We start from the raw sequence: 18,216 nt of genomic DNA, 5'->3' as shown, positions 1-18,216 counted from the left end.
CCCAGTCACAGGGCACTTAGCTGTGATAGAGATGATCTGGGAAATTTACAGTTACTTACACCATTTCTGCTTCCTCATAATGTGGTCGTATTAAGGGTGTCAATTAAGTTTTTATGTAATAGCTAATCATGTATAATCATGTGTTTTTTTTATCGTAATAAATGAGAAGATTTCTGGCCAAAAAAAGATTCCCATGCTATTTGCAAATGGTGAATTAAGTACAAAGACAAACTTGCTGTATTCAGAATGTAGACAGTTATACTTCCTACTCAATACACATTATTAGACTAACATAAAAAAAAAACTTGAATATACGTAAAAAAGAATAATTACTGCTAAAGTTACAGATGGTCAGAAGAACGTTTTATTACCTACAGCAACTATCAGTAGAATTGGACTAGGGGTGGGCGATATGGCTCTAAAATAATATCACAATATTTCATGGTATTTTCACGATAACAATACTTTTAGCGAATATGATATCCAGGATTAAAGTCAAATAAATGATACTGGACAGATATAATCTGTCTCTAGTAGATATATAATAGGAAATGAGAACAGTGTGAATTTTTATTTAGCTAAAAACGACAAAAAAAGTAGTACCCTGATGTGATAATTAGTGGTGGGTGATACGACACGATATTTCAGGGTATAATATCGTTCACGATATTCATTTTTGGCGATATTTTCGTGTACAATACGATATGGCACCCCCCTTAATTGGACAGTGAAATTTGACTATTTGTGTTTGATAATTACGCAGAAAAACAGTATATTTAGGTGACGCTGGACTACAGCACTAAAATATAGCATCTTATTCATTTTACTGGATGTATAACAAAAATAAACGTGTTTCTCTGTAATGATCGTCCAGGTCTCTTTAATTACTTTCTACACTTCATGAATTCGCCAACTTCAGCTACAGTGCCCTCCATAATTATTGGCACCCCTGGTTAAGATGTGTTCTTTAGCTTCTCATAAATTGAGTTTTGTTCAAAATAATATAGGACCACGATGGAAAAAAAAGTAAAATACAACCTTTAACTCAAGTGAATTTATTCAGTAGGAAAAAAATCCCACATTAAGAAATAATTATTTAACATCAAATCATGTGTGCCACAATTATTAGCACCCCTGATGTTAATACTTTGTACAACCCCCTTTTGCCAACAAAACAGCACCTAATCTTCTCCTGTAATGTTTCACAAGATGGGAGAATACAGAAAGAGGGATCTTTGACCATTCCTCTTTGCACATTCTCTCTAAATCATCCAACGACCTGGGTCCTCTCCTCTGCACTCTCCTCTTCAGCTCACCCCACAGGTTTTCAATGGGGTTGAGGTCTGGGGACTGAGATGGCCATGGGAGGAGCTTGATTCCGTGTGCGGTGAACCATTTCTGTGTAGATTTGGCCACATGTTTAGGGTCATTATCTTGCTGAAAGACCCAGTGACGACCCATCTTCAGCTTTCGGGCAGAAGCCACCAGATTTTGTTTTAAAATGTCCTGGTATTTTAGAGCATTCATGATGCCATGCACCCTAACAAGGTTCCCAGGGCCTTTAGAAGAGAAACAGGCCCACAGCATCACTGATCCCCCGCCGTATTTCACAGTGGGCATGAGGTGCTTTTCTGCATACTCAGCTCTTGTGTTACGCTAGACCCACTTAGAGCAATTGTTGCCAAAAAGCTCTATCTTTGTTTCATCTGACCAAAGCACACGGTCCCAGTTGAAGTCCCAGTACCGCTTAGAAAACTCCAAACGTTTGCGTTTATGATTGTGAGTGAGAAATGGTTTCTTCCGTGCATGCCTCCCAAACAGCTTGTTGGCATGTAGATAGCGCCTGATGGTTGTTTTGGAGACTTTGTGACCCCAAGAAGCTACCATTTGTTGCAATTCTGTAACAGTGAGCTTTGAAGAACTTTTTATTTCTCTTATCATCCTCCTCACTGTTCGTGGTGGCAAAATAAACTTGCGTCCTCGTCCAGGCTTGTTTACCACTGTTCCAGTTGTTTTAAACTTCTTAATAATTCCTCTGACAGTAGATATGGACAGGTGTAGGCGAGTAGCGATTTTCTTGTAGCCATTGCCTGACTTGTGAAGGTCAACACACATCTGCCTCACTTGAATGGTATGTTCCTTTGTCTTTCCCATGTTGAAGATAAATGGCCTCTGTGTCACGTCATATTTATACCCCAGGGAAACAGGAAGTTGTGAATTACTAATTAAATGTTCCTACATACTCTGATCAACTTCGTAAACTACTGTAGAAGTGACAGAAATACTTTTATTAAATTTATTTCCTAAGAATTGTTAGGGGTGCCAATAATTGTGGAACAGGTGATTTTATGAAGAATAATTATTTCTTAGTCAGGGATTTTATTTCCCCCTTAAAATTTACTTGAGTTAAAGGTTGGACTTTCCTTTTTTTCCCATCGTGGTCCTATATTATTTTGAACAAAACTCAATTTATGAGAAGCTAAAGAACACATCTTAACCAGGGGTGCCAATAATTATGGAGGGCACTGTATACTGAGTTTTTGGTACCTAAGCACAGTATGAAAAACATTTATTACATCAACAAGAGTGTTCTGCTTGTAGAGCACCAGATCAGCTTTAAACATATCCTGGTAAACATAAATACAATAAAAAAACGATTATTTCGTATATATCCTAAAACGTTTGCACAGTACTTTATATAAAATGTGTGTAAAATATTGGATATTTGCTTTAGCCAGCAGTCCTATATCCTGGTGTTTCAGTATTGAAGCTTGACTGCTAGAATCTGCTCTTCTCATTCGGGTTTCTTTTGATCTAAAATAAAATGATAAACTTCAAAGGTCAAACAACAGCAAATCAAAAGCATTTTTTAAATACTTTTATATTCCACCAAAAAAAAGTTATAAAACAATGTAAATGTCTGAAATGTAAATGATTAAATGCAGCAACCTTTGTTTTTTATTCTCTGTATTCCACAACTGTGTAAATGGTTCTTCCAGCTATTTGTGTATTGAATGAGTCATATTAAATGATCCAATCCAATTTGGTTGAGATTTGATTTGAATCATTTAGTAAAGAATCAGAATCCAAACATGTTTTGTTTACATTCTTTAAGTGATGCTAATCCACTATTTAGACTGTGGACTCAATGTTCTCTTCTGTAAGAGAGTAAATGAGCTGGATTGAGCTCTATGAGCTGGAACTGGCCCTCGCTGTTTGGATGCCGGAGACTGAAGGAAAACAAGTCTAACGGTCCTGCAGCTCAGATGAATAATCTGAAGTTTAGTAAACACTGCTGCCGTGCCCTGGGGCTTTTTTCCTGCTGAACCAGCCATAGAGCTGGCACTCCACGAAAGTGCTGAGTCTGCTGTTTGCGTATCAGAAAAAAGCACATATAAGTGAAGTGCATCTTAACCCGGCTAAATGGGAGTCACACTTGAGTTCTTAAGGGCCAAAACATGGATAGTGTTTTTCTGATTTAACACACCTGGATAAATGAATGTGTTAATTATTTTGCCCTGCTGGAATCTGTTCACGAAGGTGCTCTGTTCACGTTTCACGTTCATGTTTATATCCAACTGTTCACAAAGTCTGTTTAATGTGACCAATATCTGACATTCGTCTAAGCAGTTTGCACTGTGTAACTGACGTGCATGTGCATAACAGCACAAAAACATGCTTCATGTTAAGTTTCGCTTTAACTCTTTAGCCCTTTCTTTAATTTTTTTTTAAAAAGTTTTGTTATTTTCTTTTAAGGGTGTATTTGTGTATTATTATTAATGTAACAGAGACTTCAGGGCTCTGTTACATTATGCTCATGCCAAAGAAACCCTTTTTCACAGCTATCATGTGTCACAATGCCGCAAATCAGATACATACGGCCAGATTTCAATAACGCGTACTTAAGTGACCCAAATCAGGATCAGGAACAATCCTAGATTCATTGTGTTTTTTGCTATTTACACAGCCACACACACAACACATCTGTTTCATTTAGTGTAAAAAATTTACCTGCTGTGTAAATGTAGCCAAAGAGATTAGATCAGATATTATGTGTAACCATTGTTTTATTCAATGTACCAAAGGAACGGCCTGTTCGTGAATTCATGGTGGTCATGTCTGAACGTCCATTTAATCTGCAGAATTCAGAAATTTACAGTAACTGTTCCTATTATGCTTTATATGTAATTTATATATATTAGCGTTAAAATCCCAATAACAAAAAACAGCCTGTTAAAAAAACTTGGTCATGACCTCCATCCTTTTAAAGATTTTAATGTTTTCTTCTGTATTTTGTGTGTGTGTGTGTGTGTGTGTGTGTGTGCGTGTGCGTGTGGATTGCAGATGCTGCTAATGGAGCAGGTGGTCCAGGCTACCGGCCCCCTCCAAGGACTAGAGAGGTGGTCATCAACGGTCAGACAGTCAAGCTGAAGTATTGCTTCACCTGCAAAATCTTCAGACCGCCCCGGGCATCACACTGCAGCCTGTGTGACAACTGTGTGGGTAAGTGGGATAAAGTGTGTGTGTTTGTGTGCGTGAGCTCTCGTGGCTGTACAAATGTTAACTTTGATACATTTTTTAATAGATATTTTTCAGAGACATTTTGAAACTTTTAACACCACTGAAATAATCAGGGTTTGTACGGTCATAAAAAAAAACCATAGCAATTTCCAGTTATGGATGAATTTTGGAAAAATAAAAACACCCATAAGGTTTAGAAAAAGTTTCAATCCTTTTTTTTGTTTATTGACTAAGAAAAGCTGTTTTGGTTCTAAAAAAATTATTTAATAATTTACTTTAAATTAGCTAGCTGGCTGCGTGGGTCCTACTCTGACTGGAGATTTATCTGCACTGTAACTGTAAATTCACACAGAGAGAAAAGTTATAACTTAATGCTGTATATCTTCATTCAGATGAATATAAGGCATAGATGTGCAGAAATGTTATTTATCTGAAATGTTATTTATCTGTAAAATATGTAATATTTAAAAAATAAATCAATTTAGGTAAGATAAAGGCCTTCTATAATTGGTTTTACATGGATTTTTATTTGTACTGTCCATGTCTGTGCTGATGTTTTAAAGATTGTATGGTCATGAGAATTTGCAGCGAAGGCACGGAAAAGTAATAAAAAAGTAATGGAAATGTATTGGTTTAGAAGTGTATGAACCCTGAATAATACTGTTAACCTTGTTTTAATTTCAGAAAATCCTAAAAATGTAATTTCTTTGGTCATTTTTGATTTAAGATGTGTGTTGTAACTAATTCTGTGAAATCAGTAAAAGTCTAATAAATGCCTGATGAGTGTATGTAAAGTTCTGCCACAACTCAAGTAAAAATGTGTCCGGCCCCATATTCTGACATGACTCATGACTTTTTGTTTTTTTGACAGAGCGCTTTGACCACCACTGCCCCTGGGTGGGCAACTGCGTGGGAAAACGAAACTATCGCTTCTTCTACCTGTTCATCCTCTCCCTCTCCTTCCTTACCATCTTCATCTTCGCTTTTGTCATCACCCACGTCATCCTGAGTGAGTAACGCTTGCCTCCCACACACCGACACACACACACACACACACACTCCTGCTCTTATTCAACACTCTACCATTCTCAGCTTGAGTGCTGCTGCACCCTCTGTGGGTTAAGCTCATATTTGAAACCTCAGCTTGCGAGTTTCTGACTGTAGTTAAAATTATACTAAAGCATCATGTGCTGATGCTTTACACCAACATTCCCACAGTCCCATATTTTTTAACTAAAGCAACACATGTTGCTTTTTTACTGTAAAATAACAGGACTTCAGTCATCAATCATGTTGAGGATCCACTAACAGACAGCAGTAATGAAAATACTGTCTATATCTTGGCTGCTCTGGTGTCGGTACGCTGCTACTTCACTATGTAACTATGAAGAATTGGGCAGGAAAACACTGATAATAACTGTACTGCTACATGTGCTAATTTATATTTGTGTAAAACCTTAGACAAGATTGTAAAGTGTTACTCTGCTGACTCTGCATGCTTTTTTACTTTTAGTGATGGTTCTGTATCGCCCAGCTTGTCAGGAAATGGACAATTCTCGCAAAATGCTGCTTTAAGTCCGTTTACAAGCAGAACAACAGATTTATTGATAGCCTACAGCTCTGGAAAAAATAAGAGACTTAAAAATGATACGTTTCTTTGATTTCACAATTGAAAACCTCTGGAATATAATCAAGAGGAAGATGGATGATCACAAGCCAGGGTTATTTCACCAAATATTGATTTCTGAACTCTTAAAACTTTATGAATATGAACTTGTTTTCTTTGCATTATTTGAGGTCTGAAAGCTCTGCATCTTTTTTTTTTTTTTCAGTCATTTCTCATTTTCTGCAAATAAATGCTCTAAATGACAATATTTTTATTTGGAATTCGGGAGAAATGTTTGTAGTTTATAGAATAAAAAACAAAGATATACCTATAAATAGCAAAATCAGAAAAACTGGTTCAGAAACTGAAGTGGCCTCCTAATGTTTCCCAGAGCTGTTTATAATCTACTCAGTGCGCTTTGTTTTCAGATGATCAGTTATTAATTATTTCCACACATTTATCGTAACACACGTGCGTGAGTTGTAGTTTCAGAAGATTCTGAACAGGGGAATCAGATGTATCTGATTAGATGGAGATTTAGTAAAACACTACAGGAGAGTCACTTAAGGATAAACTCCTAATAACCACTTCCTGCACACACTTGTTTTATATGATACACATATCTGCTCTATAATAATCAACTCATTAAAGTATGTCAGGCCAAACTTATAGTCATGATTACGTTTCAGATCTAATGCACTGGAATGAAGAGACAAATGAAGACTAATAACTGGTGCAGTCACTTCTGGACTTTACATTTTATGTATTGGCTGCACCGTATTGTATTGTACATCTCTTACGAAAGGCTAGTACAGTGTCTTGTCTCGTGGGGCTCCATTTGTGAAAATGGATGGATGGCCTCCTTCTATCAATCAAGCCCCCCTGTCTGGATCCTGATAGTCAGTAGAGGAGGTGTGTGTGCCTGCGGGCTGCTGACAGGGCAGTTCCTGTTCCAGTGAGTGGTCAGTAGGAGCATAAATCTCAGCCCTTGCAGTGATATGTTTTAAAACGATTCTTGTGGTGTAGAAAGAGGGGGAATCGAGAGGAGGGGGGTGAGCGACACTATCTATTTTAAAGGGTTCGGATGAGGGTGGGCAACACGCATCCTGTTTGGGGAGGGCTGGGTGACTCGCATTCGGTTGGGGGTGACATATTTTAATAATTATTTAAATTAATGTTTATTTGACAGTGACTAATATTGCAGTGTGTATTGTTGTCTCTATTGTTGTTTAAAGTTCTACTGGTTTTGCCAGATAACAGATGATGAGAGAATTTTCTTGTGATTTACACATTAAACATAGACTTGCCTCCACATCCTTCTTATATCAATAGGAATACCAATGTGTATTATATGCATTAGATTTTCTGTACAGAAATGATCAGGATGTCTCATCATATATTAAGTATAGGCACTGGCATCTTCAGTAAGTGTGTTCTTCTTTGAATTCTCCGTTAAGGATTGGAAATCTATTTGTGATTTATCATCTGATTCTACCCACTGCCCATTGCCCAGTCCTCGTTCCACACCCCGGGTTGCCAGTTATGGAACAAAATAGCAAGCAAACATGGTGCACTACACTCTCTGCATCCTTCTAAAAAGCTCCGTCAACAGAATTAAAGTAAAATATGAATAAATATTGACAATGTGTTTGTTGGATCTTAGAGGCCAAAATGTCTAACTCCCAAGACGAATGTCAAGCTGGCTAGCTAATTTTCAACTTAACAGAGAGCTAGCTAGCTAAACACTGAGCTACTCTTATCTTTTATTCTGAGCAGTATGTTATCAGGGTCTGTAAATCTAGTAACTCTAGTAACTCCAGAATCTAAATTTTCAGTTTGGAGAACAGACTTAGTCTTGGCTAAAATAGTCATTAGTGCATCAATATAGCAAGCTAACAGTTGACAGAGCTGGTTTATAATGTGAAAAGAATTTAAAAATATGCAAACCTTTACATTAGTTGAACAACCTACAGAGTATGACTCCTTGTTGCTTCCTAAAGTTCCTAAACTCAAGTTGCACTTGTTTGTGCAGGTTCAGTCTCCTCAACCTGGCAACCTGTGTGATCTTTGAGTTAAGAGGGGCGGGGCAGACAACACTTTCCAGTGTTTTACAATAGATTTTTGGTAGCTTTTTATATACTTGCTAGTACAATTAAGTACATGCTGTAGTAAGACCTGTCTTATGTTGAGGCTTATCTTACTCACTTTTAATGGCAGTCAATTAGTGCTGGCCGTTTTTATTTTCTCTCCTTTATGCATTTTTCACATACCATCATATCGATAGAGGCGCTACGAAGCACTGCATAGAACAACACGACCAAAGAAGCATATTGGTATAGCCTGCTACCTAACACTAGCAAGTTAGCATAACAAGCTAACACACGCTTGTCTCGTCTCGCACTGGAGAACCTGGAAGCTGTCCTATGCCTACCTATACCTACCTAGCTATAGTGTTTATGAAACTATTTAAATTGTTTAGTTTTGTAAAGGAAGTCGTGTTAAAATTTGTTGCCGTATTTCCACGTAAGGTCTATTGTTTACATTCTTTAGCTGTTTTTCTGCTAATGAAGTCTGATTTCATATATTATATTTCATGACTTCATATATTGTTTCATTTTGTGTGACAAAGTAAACCCAGTAAGCCTTCATTTAAAAACTTAGTGTTTTATATTATATGCACTCCTAAAAAGACAGTAAGTCACAAACCTATCTAAAAGCCCAGTCATGCCAAAAAATAATAATGAAAATATTGTGATATACTGTGAAATCTCCAAAATCTTGAAAAATACTGTGATACACATTTTTGGTCATACAGCTCAGCACTAAAATCAATGTATTTTTTTAAAATTTAAGTGTTAGTGAACAGTTCTTTTATATAAACATATGAGCCTTTTACAAATAGTCACTGAAAAGCAAAATAATAAAGTGATGCTTCACCTGTGATGCTTGTTAGCAGTGTTTTTCTCTCTTCTGACATCTGTGTTCGCAATGGATGCTCAGCAAAGTTGCTGAATTAATGAATAATTTTGGACACTTTTGGACACTGGCATTTTCAGATGGGGATGCATTTTCTGTTGTTGTTTTTGACCATTTGAAAATGCCAGCACTGCTAATAGACTCTCTGGAAGAGCTTCACATGATCCTAAGATCACCATTCTTAATGCCAAGCATCAGTTAGATGGGTAGAAAGCACCCCAGCATTTGGCAGTGAAGCAAGGGAACTGAGTGATAAAACTCCATCCAAGACCAGTATACCCAGAAGACTGTAGGCTGGCACTGTGTGTGTGTATATATATATATATATATATATATATATATATATATATATATATATATATATATATATATATATATACACAAAATATATGTTAAAAATATATTGTATTTGTAGGTATGTTCTTTGGCTATAAAGTGTTGAAGAATTTTGTAACAAACGGACCCATGGATATGGTAATGATGTATAATGATACATAAAAATACATTTAATAAAAGCAATTTATACAACTAGTTTGTTTTCCCCTGGTTCTAACCATAAGCTAACATGTTAAAATACAACTTTTGCAGAAAAGCTTTAGCTTTTTCTCCATAGTAATAACCAGTATATATCCTCCCCAGAGTCAACCAAAGAAGTTGTCCACATGTTCAGTGTAATATCCAGAGGTTGACATTAAAACATAGACGAATGAGTGCTACCAGCATTGCTGCAGAGCTTGGGAGAAGTGGGAGGTCAGCCTTCAGTGCTCAGACGTTATGCTCTAACTGGATAGATGGATAGAGAGAGGAAGGAAGCTGTCCCTTGCTTACTGTCAAGCATGGTGGTGGTAGCGTCGTCATCCGAGGGGCTGCATATGTGCTGCCAGCACTGGGGAGCTGAATTACAACATGTAGTGTGACTTTTTGAAATGGAGCATGATCCCCATGATCCCCTCGGTTTTCTAACGTTAACGACCCCAAACACACTCCCAGTGTAAAGAAAATGGAGAATGAGACTAAAAAAAACAATCCTTCTATTACATGAAATCACACATTGCTAGTAGACTTCTTTAAGGAAAGAGTGGAAAGTAAACGGATTAAAACAATTAGAATACGAGTCCTGTAAAACCCAGTGTTGTTTGCCAGTATAAATCAGTTGGCAGTATGCTTCTGCTTCTGTCTTTACAGTTCCAGTTTATGTAACCCATGTCATTTCTTTCTTTAGGATCCAACCGGACTGGATTCCTGAGCGCCCTCAAAGACAGCCCAGCCAGATATCCTTTCACAAAAGCCCAGTGAGTGTGTGTGTGTGTGTGTTTATATATGTGTGTGTGAGCAAGTCAGAAGATGGCATGAAATAATCTATTTCTAGCTTTCCCACCCCCCACCCCCCCCAAGAAACCAATGACAAAGGGTAGCGTCTCTGAGTAGGTTTGATAGAAATAATAATGTGGCTGAACACCCACTCTCTCTTACTCCCTCTCCCCCTCTCTCTCTCTCTCTCTCTCTCTCTGTGTCTCTCACACACACTCTCACACTGAGAAACTCTAAAGGAATGTGGTGTAAGATTTGGCTGCTTTAATGCAGAGATGAAAGTGAATTTGAATGTGAACGAGTTGTTTTAGCATCTCGTATGATGACATATTTTCTCCCTCAGTTTTCGCTGCTGTGGAGACCAGTGACGGGGTTCATTAACCTGAAACCCGCCTGCTGCTTTCAGTGAATTATTGCCTTGTCAGGCATCAGTAACTTCCTAATGATACACACACACAAACTCAAACTAACACAGACACACAGACTCATCCCCTGCGCATCCCCTGTCCCCAAGCAAATACGTTTTAGACTATGCTTAAATCTTATGTTAGAAATGCTTTAATATGTTGCATACAAATAGTACTGTCTGTGAACCAGAGAACACCCCTTGTTCATTTATTCTGCAGAAATCGGTAGCATTTTGTGCCCATCAGTGTTTATGCCATCCAAACCAAACTTGGATTAATTATGTTTAAAACAGTTTTCTTTTTAGTCTGTTTTTTACTCTAAATACGTGCTTCTTGATCAGCTTCACATTCTTTCAAACCGACAGTTTTGAGTCGTTTTCCCCTCTCTTTTCAGTTTTTACATATTTTCATTTGATTTTCTCCTTTTCAAGCCACATTTTGTTCAATCCCTTTATAAATATCTACTACAAATATTTATTTCATGGCTGCTTGGATTAAAAATAAAAAAGTAGACATAAAGTGAAGTCTTTGAATTTTATACATATCCAGTCAAACGTTTGGACTCTTCTTTTTATTCAGTGTTTTTATTTACTATGTACTTCCCATGACACTGAGAAAACTATTCCAGGTGACTCTACCTCATGAAGACACTAAGATTAAAATAGTGTGCAGACCTGTCAATTAAACTAAATGTGGTACTTAGAAGAGTCTAAAGTATAAAACATATTCAGATTTTTTTTAGCACTTTAAATAATTCCATGTGTGTTTATGTATAGCTTTAATGTCTTTAATGTCTATATTAAATTCACACTGTAAACAATCATACAAAGAAAGAAATCACATTTAATGTCTGAACTTTTGACTGGCACTGTATATAATAAACAAAAAAAATTGCTAGAGCTCCTCCAGCAGTTTTTATTGCGACTGATAAAGATATATTTTTTTTGCATCAAGAACACAGAATGTGTGTGTGTGAGAGAGAGAGAGAAGTCTAAGTGTTGTCATGGAAACAGTGTTCCCCTCTTCCTTGACTGGCTTACTGTTCTGGAGGTTGTGGTGTGTTTTTTCTCTGTCTGGTCCATCGTGGGTTTGTCGGGTTTTCACACCTACCTGATCAGCTCCAACCAGACAACTAATGAAGACGTGAGTATCACAGAATATTCAAACACTCTTTACAGAACACAGTGTCATCCTCTCTCATCCCCAGCATCCACTCACTCCCAGTTATCATGCTTTTATTCTGGATATTGGCTTACTAATGTGTTCAGTAGTGAAGAGACGTTTATTTAAGACAGAGCATTATCATGATAAATCACTTCACAGTAGGGGACTTGGCAGTATTGTTAATTTTTCAGCGTTTCCACAATACTGACCGATCAAATGTTTCATTAAAAAGCAATTTGGAAAAGGCCGCTGGTGGAGTAGCTGCCGGAGGTGTTGCTGTCTAAAACTGGCACCAAAAGCACATAATTGGCCCTGCTTAATTAGGTATAGAGCTGGGTAGTACATGAAATGTTGCAAACAAATATAAATTGTACTGCGTGCAATAAGTGCACTCCAAGCTGATGTGATTAAAAATGTCATGTATCACAATATTGACCAATCATTTAAATGTGAACATTGCTCACTTATAATTTTAATAGAAAAAATACACTGTACCAAATATCAGTACTTAATAAAATACTTAAGTAAATTATAGTGTAAAATACATCTCATATTTAGAAAACCTTGAGACCATATGGAAGGTGTTTGACATTTACTTGAATTTGATTGTAGAGAGTATGAACCCAAGATATTTAATGTTTCATCTGGTTACCTCTATTTAATTTGTTAAAGGACATATTTAATCTCTTTTTACACAAGTTAGAATAGATCTATGGGCTATAGTAAACATGTTTATGATGTTCTTTACACAAAATCACTCTTACAAAAAAAGAGAGATCTCACCAGCTCTATTCTCACCAGTTCCTTTCAGAAAAAGACGTTTTAGGGCTCTGTCACTTTTATGCAAATAAGCTGTTGCTGGCTGCAGCATGTGTGACTTTTCTTGGCCTGTAGCCATAGTGCTCTGTGTTTTTTTGCATGGTGCTTGTAAAACCAGCAGAACAAAACGCTAGTTACGAATGTAACTGTGGTTCTATGAATGCTGGATGACCGCCAGAGGGCGGCTTAGCCTAGTGGATATTCCCTTGGGCACAGCAATGGACCGAGCAATTATACCAAAAAAAGCATGTGACCCACCCCTACAAGGGGCCGTCACACCCACCTATCTTCCTCGGAACAACTTCTCGCGCAACCCGCGGACTGACCGAGTGACGACAGACTCTGGCGGTCATCCAGCATTCATAGAACCACAGTTACATTCGTAACTAGCGTTCTATTTCATGCCTCCTGACCGCCAGAGGGCGGCTTAGCCTAGTGGATGACGCATACCAACTTTGTCACGAGGGCAGCACATCCAATGGCAGATTCTTGGCTGAGAGCACGGATGAGGCCAGATCCATTTGCGCAGCCACATTCAGCCGGTAGAACCTCGAAAAAGTGCAAGGAGACGACCAGGTCGCGGCTGAGCACACCTCTGACAGGGGAACACCCCGAAGTACCGCCCAGGATGTGGAAACTGCACGAGTGGAGTGGCATGTCACAGATGCAGGTAACGTGATACCAGCTGCATCATACGCCATCCTGATGACTCTTACCACCCAGTGTGAGAGACCCTGTTTAGAGAGTGGCCCACCCACTGTGCGGCCACCAAAACACACAAAAAGTTGATCAGTGGAACGAAGAGGTTCCTGAGTGCACGAACAGGGCACAGAACTGAAGGCTGATCCACAAGCTCGTCCTGAAACGCAGACAGAGCAATAGACTGGTTAACAAAAGATGATTCCAGAACCTTTGGCAGAAACACAGGATTAGGCCACAATGTGACACCGGAACAATCAGGCCACCAACGTAAACAAGCAGCACTAACTGAAAGTGCATGCAGCTCACTGACACGTCTTGCTGAGGCAACAGCTAAGAGAAAGGCAGTTTTGAGTGAAACCCATTTAACACCCGTTTGTGATAGAGGTTCAAAGGGAGCACACTTTAAGAGGCTTAAAACACAAAGTAAATCCCACTGAGGGCAGCGCGGGGTCCTGACAGGCCTTAGGCGCCTAGCACCCTTAAGAAAGCCACAGATCAGTTTGTGAGAACCTAAGGATGATCCATTAATGTCCACATGACGGGCCGATATGGCAGCGACATAAACTTTCAATGTGGAAGGTGCCCTACCCGCATCAAACAGATGCTGGAGGAAATCCAGCACTACAGGAATATCACAGTGCACAGGAGAAACCCTGAACTTAGTGCACCAATCAGAAAACAGCTTCCAACGGTTACCATATAAGAGATGGGTAGACTGAGCTCTGGCATTCTCCACAGTGTATTTCACAGAGGCAGAACAAGCCATTAAAACATCAGGGGGCCCAGAGGCCACACCCAGAGCTGGAGGCGTTCCGGACACGGGTGCCACAGTCGCCCCCCCATCTGTGAGAGAAGGTCCCTCCTCACAGGAAGTGGCCAGGGCTCGCTGCTGAGTAGGCAGTGAAGCAGAGGAAACCAGGGTCTGGCAGGCCACTGTGGAGCTACCAGCAGGACACTGTGTCTGCACTGTTGAATTCGGAGCAGGACGCTCAAAAGAAGCGGAATTGGGGGAAAGGCATATAAAAGGCAGCGTGGCCATTCGTGTGCCAACGCGTCTGTCCCCATCGCTCTCTCTTCGTCCATGCGAGAGAACCATCGCTGGCAGTGTGTGGCGGTCGCACTCGCAAAAAGATCGACCGCAGCCATGGCATAACGATCCCATATTTGACGCACCACATCCGGGTGTAAGCACCACTCGCCCGGGTCCAACCTCTGCCTTGAGAGAAAATCCGCAGTCAGATTGAGGGTCCCAGCAAGATGAATCGCCCGCAGCGATGCCAGCCTGTGATTTGCCCAGGTGAGGATGCTGCGTGCCAGACGCAGAGCAGGCAGGGAACGAGTACAACCTTGGTGGTTTATGTTGTAAACAACTGTCATATTGTCTGAACGAACAAGAACATGACGACCCTGGAGTTGTGGCAGAAAATGCTGGAGTGCCAAATAAACCGCTCTCAGCTCGAGGAGGTTTATGTGGTCCTGGGCTCGGTGAAAACTCCAAGAACCCTGCACAGCGCTGCGTTGCCATACAGCACCCCAACCCGTGAGAGATGCGTCGGTGGTGATTATCTCCCGACGTGATGCCACGACCCCCAGCGGTACCCCCGCCATGAGAAAAGAGCGGCGCCTCCACGGGGCGAGAGCCTCCTCGCACCCCCGATCGATCAGCACCAGCCTGTGTTTGTGACGGATCGGATCGAGCCCCAAATGATTCATCCAGATCTGAAACGGTCGCAGTTCCAGCAAACCGAGCGGCAAAATGCACACAGCCGCTGTGAACATTCCCAGCAGACGTAACAGGTGACTGTAGCGGACGCAGCGGCCCACGTGAACTCTGGAGAGTAATCTCAGAATACTCACCACACGCTGTGTCGTCAGAGATGCTCTCATTGCTCGCGAGTCTAAGTTCATGCCTATGAACTGAACAGACTGACTCGGGCAGAGGGAGCTTTTCTCCAGGTTGATGGAAAGCCCCAGCCCTGCTACGTGAGATCGCAACACTTTGAGATCTGCCATCGCTTGCTCCCGCGAGAGTGAACAGATCAGCCAGTCGTCCAGGTACGGCAAGATCTTCATTCCAGCGCGAGTCAGCGGAGATAACGCCGCCGCCATGCATCTGGTAAAGACCCTCGGAGCTAGCGAAAGCCCGAACGGAAGAACCCGGTACTGATAAGTTCGGTTCTGAAAGGCAAAGCGGAGAAAACGCCTGTGTACAGCTGCTATGGGAATGTGGAAATATGCGTCCTTTAAATCCAGAGTGGTGAACCACTCGTTTGGCTGAATCACCTGGAGCACATCCACGGGACGAATCATTTTGAAAGTGAATCGTTTGAGGTGTCGGTTCATCCCCCTCAAATCCAGAATCGGGCGGAAGCCGCCGTCTTTTTTCGGCACTAGAAAATATTTGGAGCAGTGTCCCTGAAAAAACACGGGACATTTCACCTCCTCTATGGCACGTTTTGCAATAAGAGCACATATTTCCTCCTGAAGAGTGTTTACATGAACTGAACTTTTTACACGTGTCTGAATCAAACGTGCGACTCGCGGGGGTCGACTCCTGAACTGGAGCCGATACCCGTAACTCAGGGTCGAAAGAACCCAGCGATCCGTGGAAGCTACGGACCACGCAGCCAGCTGAGAGTCCGTGAAAACACCCACTGGCTGCCCCTGCTCGTCAGCGCGAAGCGCGCGGTCCTTTCGTTCCAGCGGGGGGGCGCCGAGGGGGAGCTGGAGGGCGGCGAAAGTGTCCAGAGATCCGAGGGGGAGATCGCCTATTCGCCTGAGTTGGCATACGCCTGATCTGATCAGAGCGAGCCTGTGGAAGAACTGAACGCGGGCGTGTAAACACACGCTCAGAGCGATGTGATTTCGGCTGCTGCTGTCGCGTCTCGGTCATACGAGCTCGGCGCTCCAAAGCCTCTGTGGCCGCCGGTCCGAATAACTGGCCGGGCATTAACGGGAGATCCCGGAGCGCGGTTCTGCACGCATCAGACAACGGCGCTTGAGAAAGCCACAAATGACGGCGTAATCTCACAAGGCTAGCCATAAGACTGCCTAACTCCTGTGTCAGGAATCCCATTCCATGTAGAACAGTCTGCAGAGCACCTCTAAAGGCAGAAGGCATATCTACCAGCTGAGGTGAAGACTCCATTTCCAAAAGGAGATGAGAAACAGTATTATCCAGCCGGCCAATGCGCGCTGCGTGATTGTATGCTTTAGCGATACCTTCATCAGTGCGTCTGCATGCCTTGCTTGGGCATCGGACATCAGAACGCAGCGCTTCGTCAGGAGAAACAACCAGGGAGGCGACCGAAGGCTCCACTGGAGGGATACGATCCAGTCCGTACTGAGCCGCGTCGGACATGTTCCAAAACGACCGAGCCAGGGAAGAAGGTCGAGATCGCGAAGCTGCAGCCAAAAAGGCTGACTGGAGCTCTCCCACAAATGCGCTGCAAGGAGGAATGAGAGCGGGGCTATCCGCCGCGGTTAGCTTAAAGTAAGCACTGGAGCTGGGATTAGGCTGTGCTGGAGCGGAGCCAAGCCGAGCCAGAGTAGCGCGAACCATAGTTGGGAGGGGAGAAGTGTCCTCCAACGCACTTCCATCATCCACAACCGAGCCGGAGCCGAGAGGAGAGCCCGCTGCAGAGAGGGGCGATCGTGGGAGGGAAACAGCCCGTCCAGTGTAGTCAGCAGCATTGCCTGAAGTAAAGAGGCTATCCGTGGCTGCAGTGGAGAGTAAATCATCATCATCCTCCACGGGCTCGGAGTCGGCGGTCTCAGCGCCGAGCTGGAGGGCAGCGGGCAGCTGGTGACTCTGAAGCTGAGTAACGAGAGCTTCCAAGCGGTCCAGGCGTGAACGTAGAGCACCTGCCTTCCTTTTTGGTGCTGGCTCGTCCGCAGGTCGCGAAGAAGAGCGCTTAGTTCCTGTTTTCACCATCGAGGAACCCGAGGAGGAGAGCATGGCGTCGTCGTTAATAAGGACGGACGCAAGCCGGTGTTGGCGTGAGGCGAAGGGAATTGTCGCACAATGCACGCAAGGGTCAGACAGAGCTTCACGGAGGTGAGAGACCCCGAGGCAGGAGGGGCACAGGGTGTGCGGGTCGTCTGGCTGCAGCGGCGCGAAGCACGCTCGACAGGCAATAGGCTCCATAGCAGGCGGTGCACACAGAGGGTCCACGGCGGACGGGAGTAATACGCACGCGGTTATTGGACCAGCGATGCAGTAGGCCGTGGCGAGCGAGTGCAGGTAAGGTGCACTAACACTCAGCGAACCCGGGCAAGCGGGGTCACCGCAATACTCACCGCCCGGGCCACGCTAGTTCTCAGGAGTGAAAACGAGTAAATCCGAAATCCAGTAGAATCCAGTAAATCCAATAACGAAACAGCTCGTGAGGGCAGAATTCTGCAGCTCCGTGAGCTGTGAACGGTCCAAGCGCGAGAGGAAAAAGAGGAAGATAGGTGGGTGTGACGGCCCCTTGTAGGGGTGGGTCACATGCTTTTTTTGGTATAATTGCTCGGTCCATTGCTGTGCCCAAGGGAATATCCACTAGGCTAAGCCGCCCTCTGGCGGTCAGGAGGCATGAAATAGAACTGCAGATTTTCCCTTAATCTAGTGAGTGGGTGGAGCCATTCAAACGGCTCGGAGAGGCATATGAAATGAATGTATGGATTTTTTGTTCTCACTTGGAGTGTTTATAGAGGTAATTAAAACCC

At 42.2% G+C, this 18,216-nt stretch overlaps 1 protein-coding gene across 2 annotated transcripts in view; it reads left to right on the top strand.

Annotated features, from left to right (window-relative positions):
- The window catches only part of zdhhc14 (zinc finger DHHC-type palmitoyltransferase 14), a 49,120-nt gene that overhangs the window by 19,947 nt on the left and 10,957 nt on the right, over nt 1–18,216 (top strand). For both annotated transcript variants that reach the window (XM_022684795.2, XM_007255428.4), the window contains exons 4-7: nt 4,345–4,503; nt 5,393–5,530; nt 10,326–10,374; nt 11,862–11,964. In XM_022684795.2, coding sequence (XP_022540516.2) covers nt 4,345–4,503; nt 5,393–5,530; nt 10,326–10,374; nt 11,862–11,964 — 449 coding nt within the window. The remainder of the gene's footprint in view (nt 1–4,344; nt 4,504–5,392; nt 5,531–10,325; nt 10,375–11,861; nt 11,965–18,216) is intronic.

Source organism: Astyanax mexicanus, chromosome 1 (genome assembly GCF_023375975.1).
Source record: "Astyanax mexicanus isolate ESR-SI-001 chromosome 1, AstMex3_surface, whole genome shotgun sequence".
Taxonomy (NCBI): Eukaryota; Metazoa; Chordata; class Actinopteri; order Characiformes; family Acestrorhamphidae; genus Astyanax; species Astyanax mexicanus.
The sequence above is the reverse complement of the archived record's forward strand: the minus strand, read 5'-3'. Positions and strand labels throughout refer to the sequence as shown.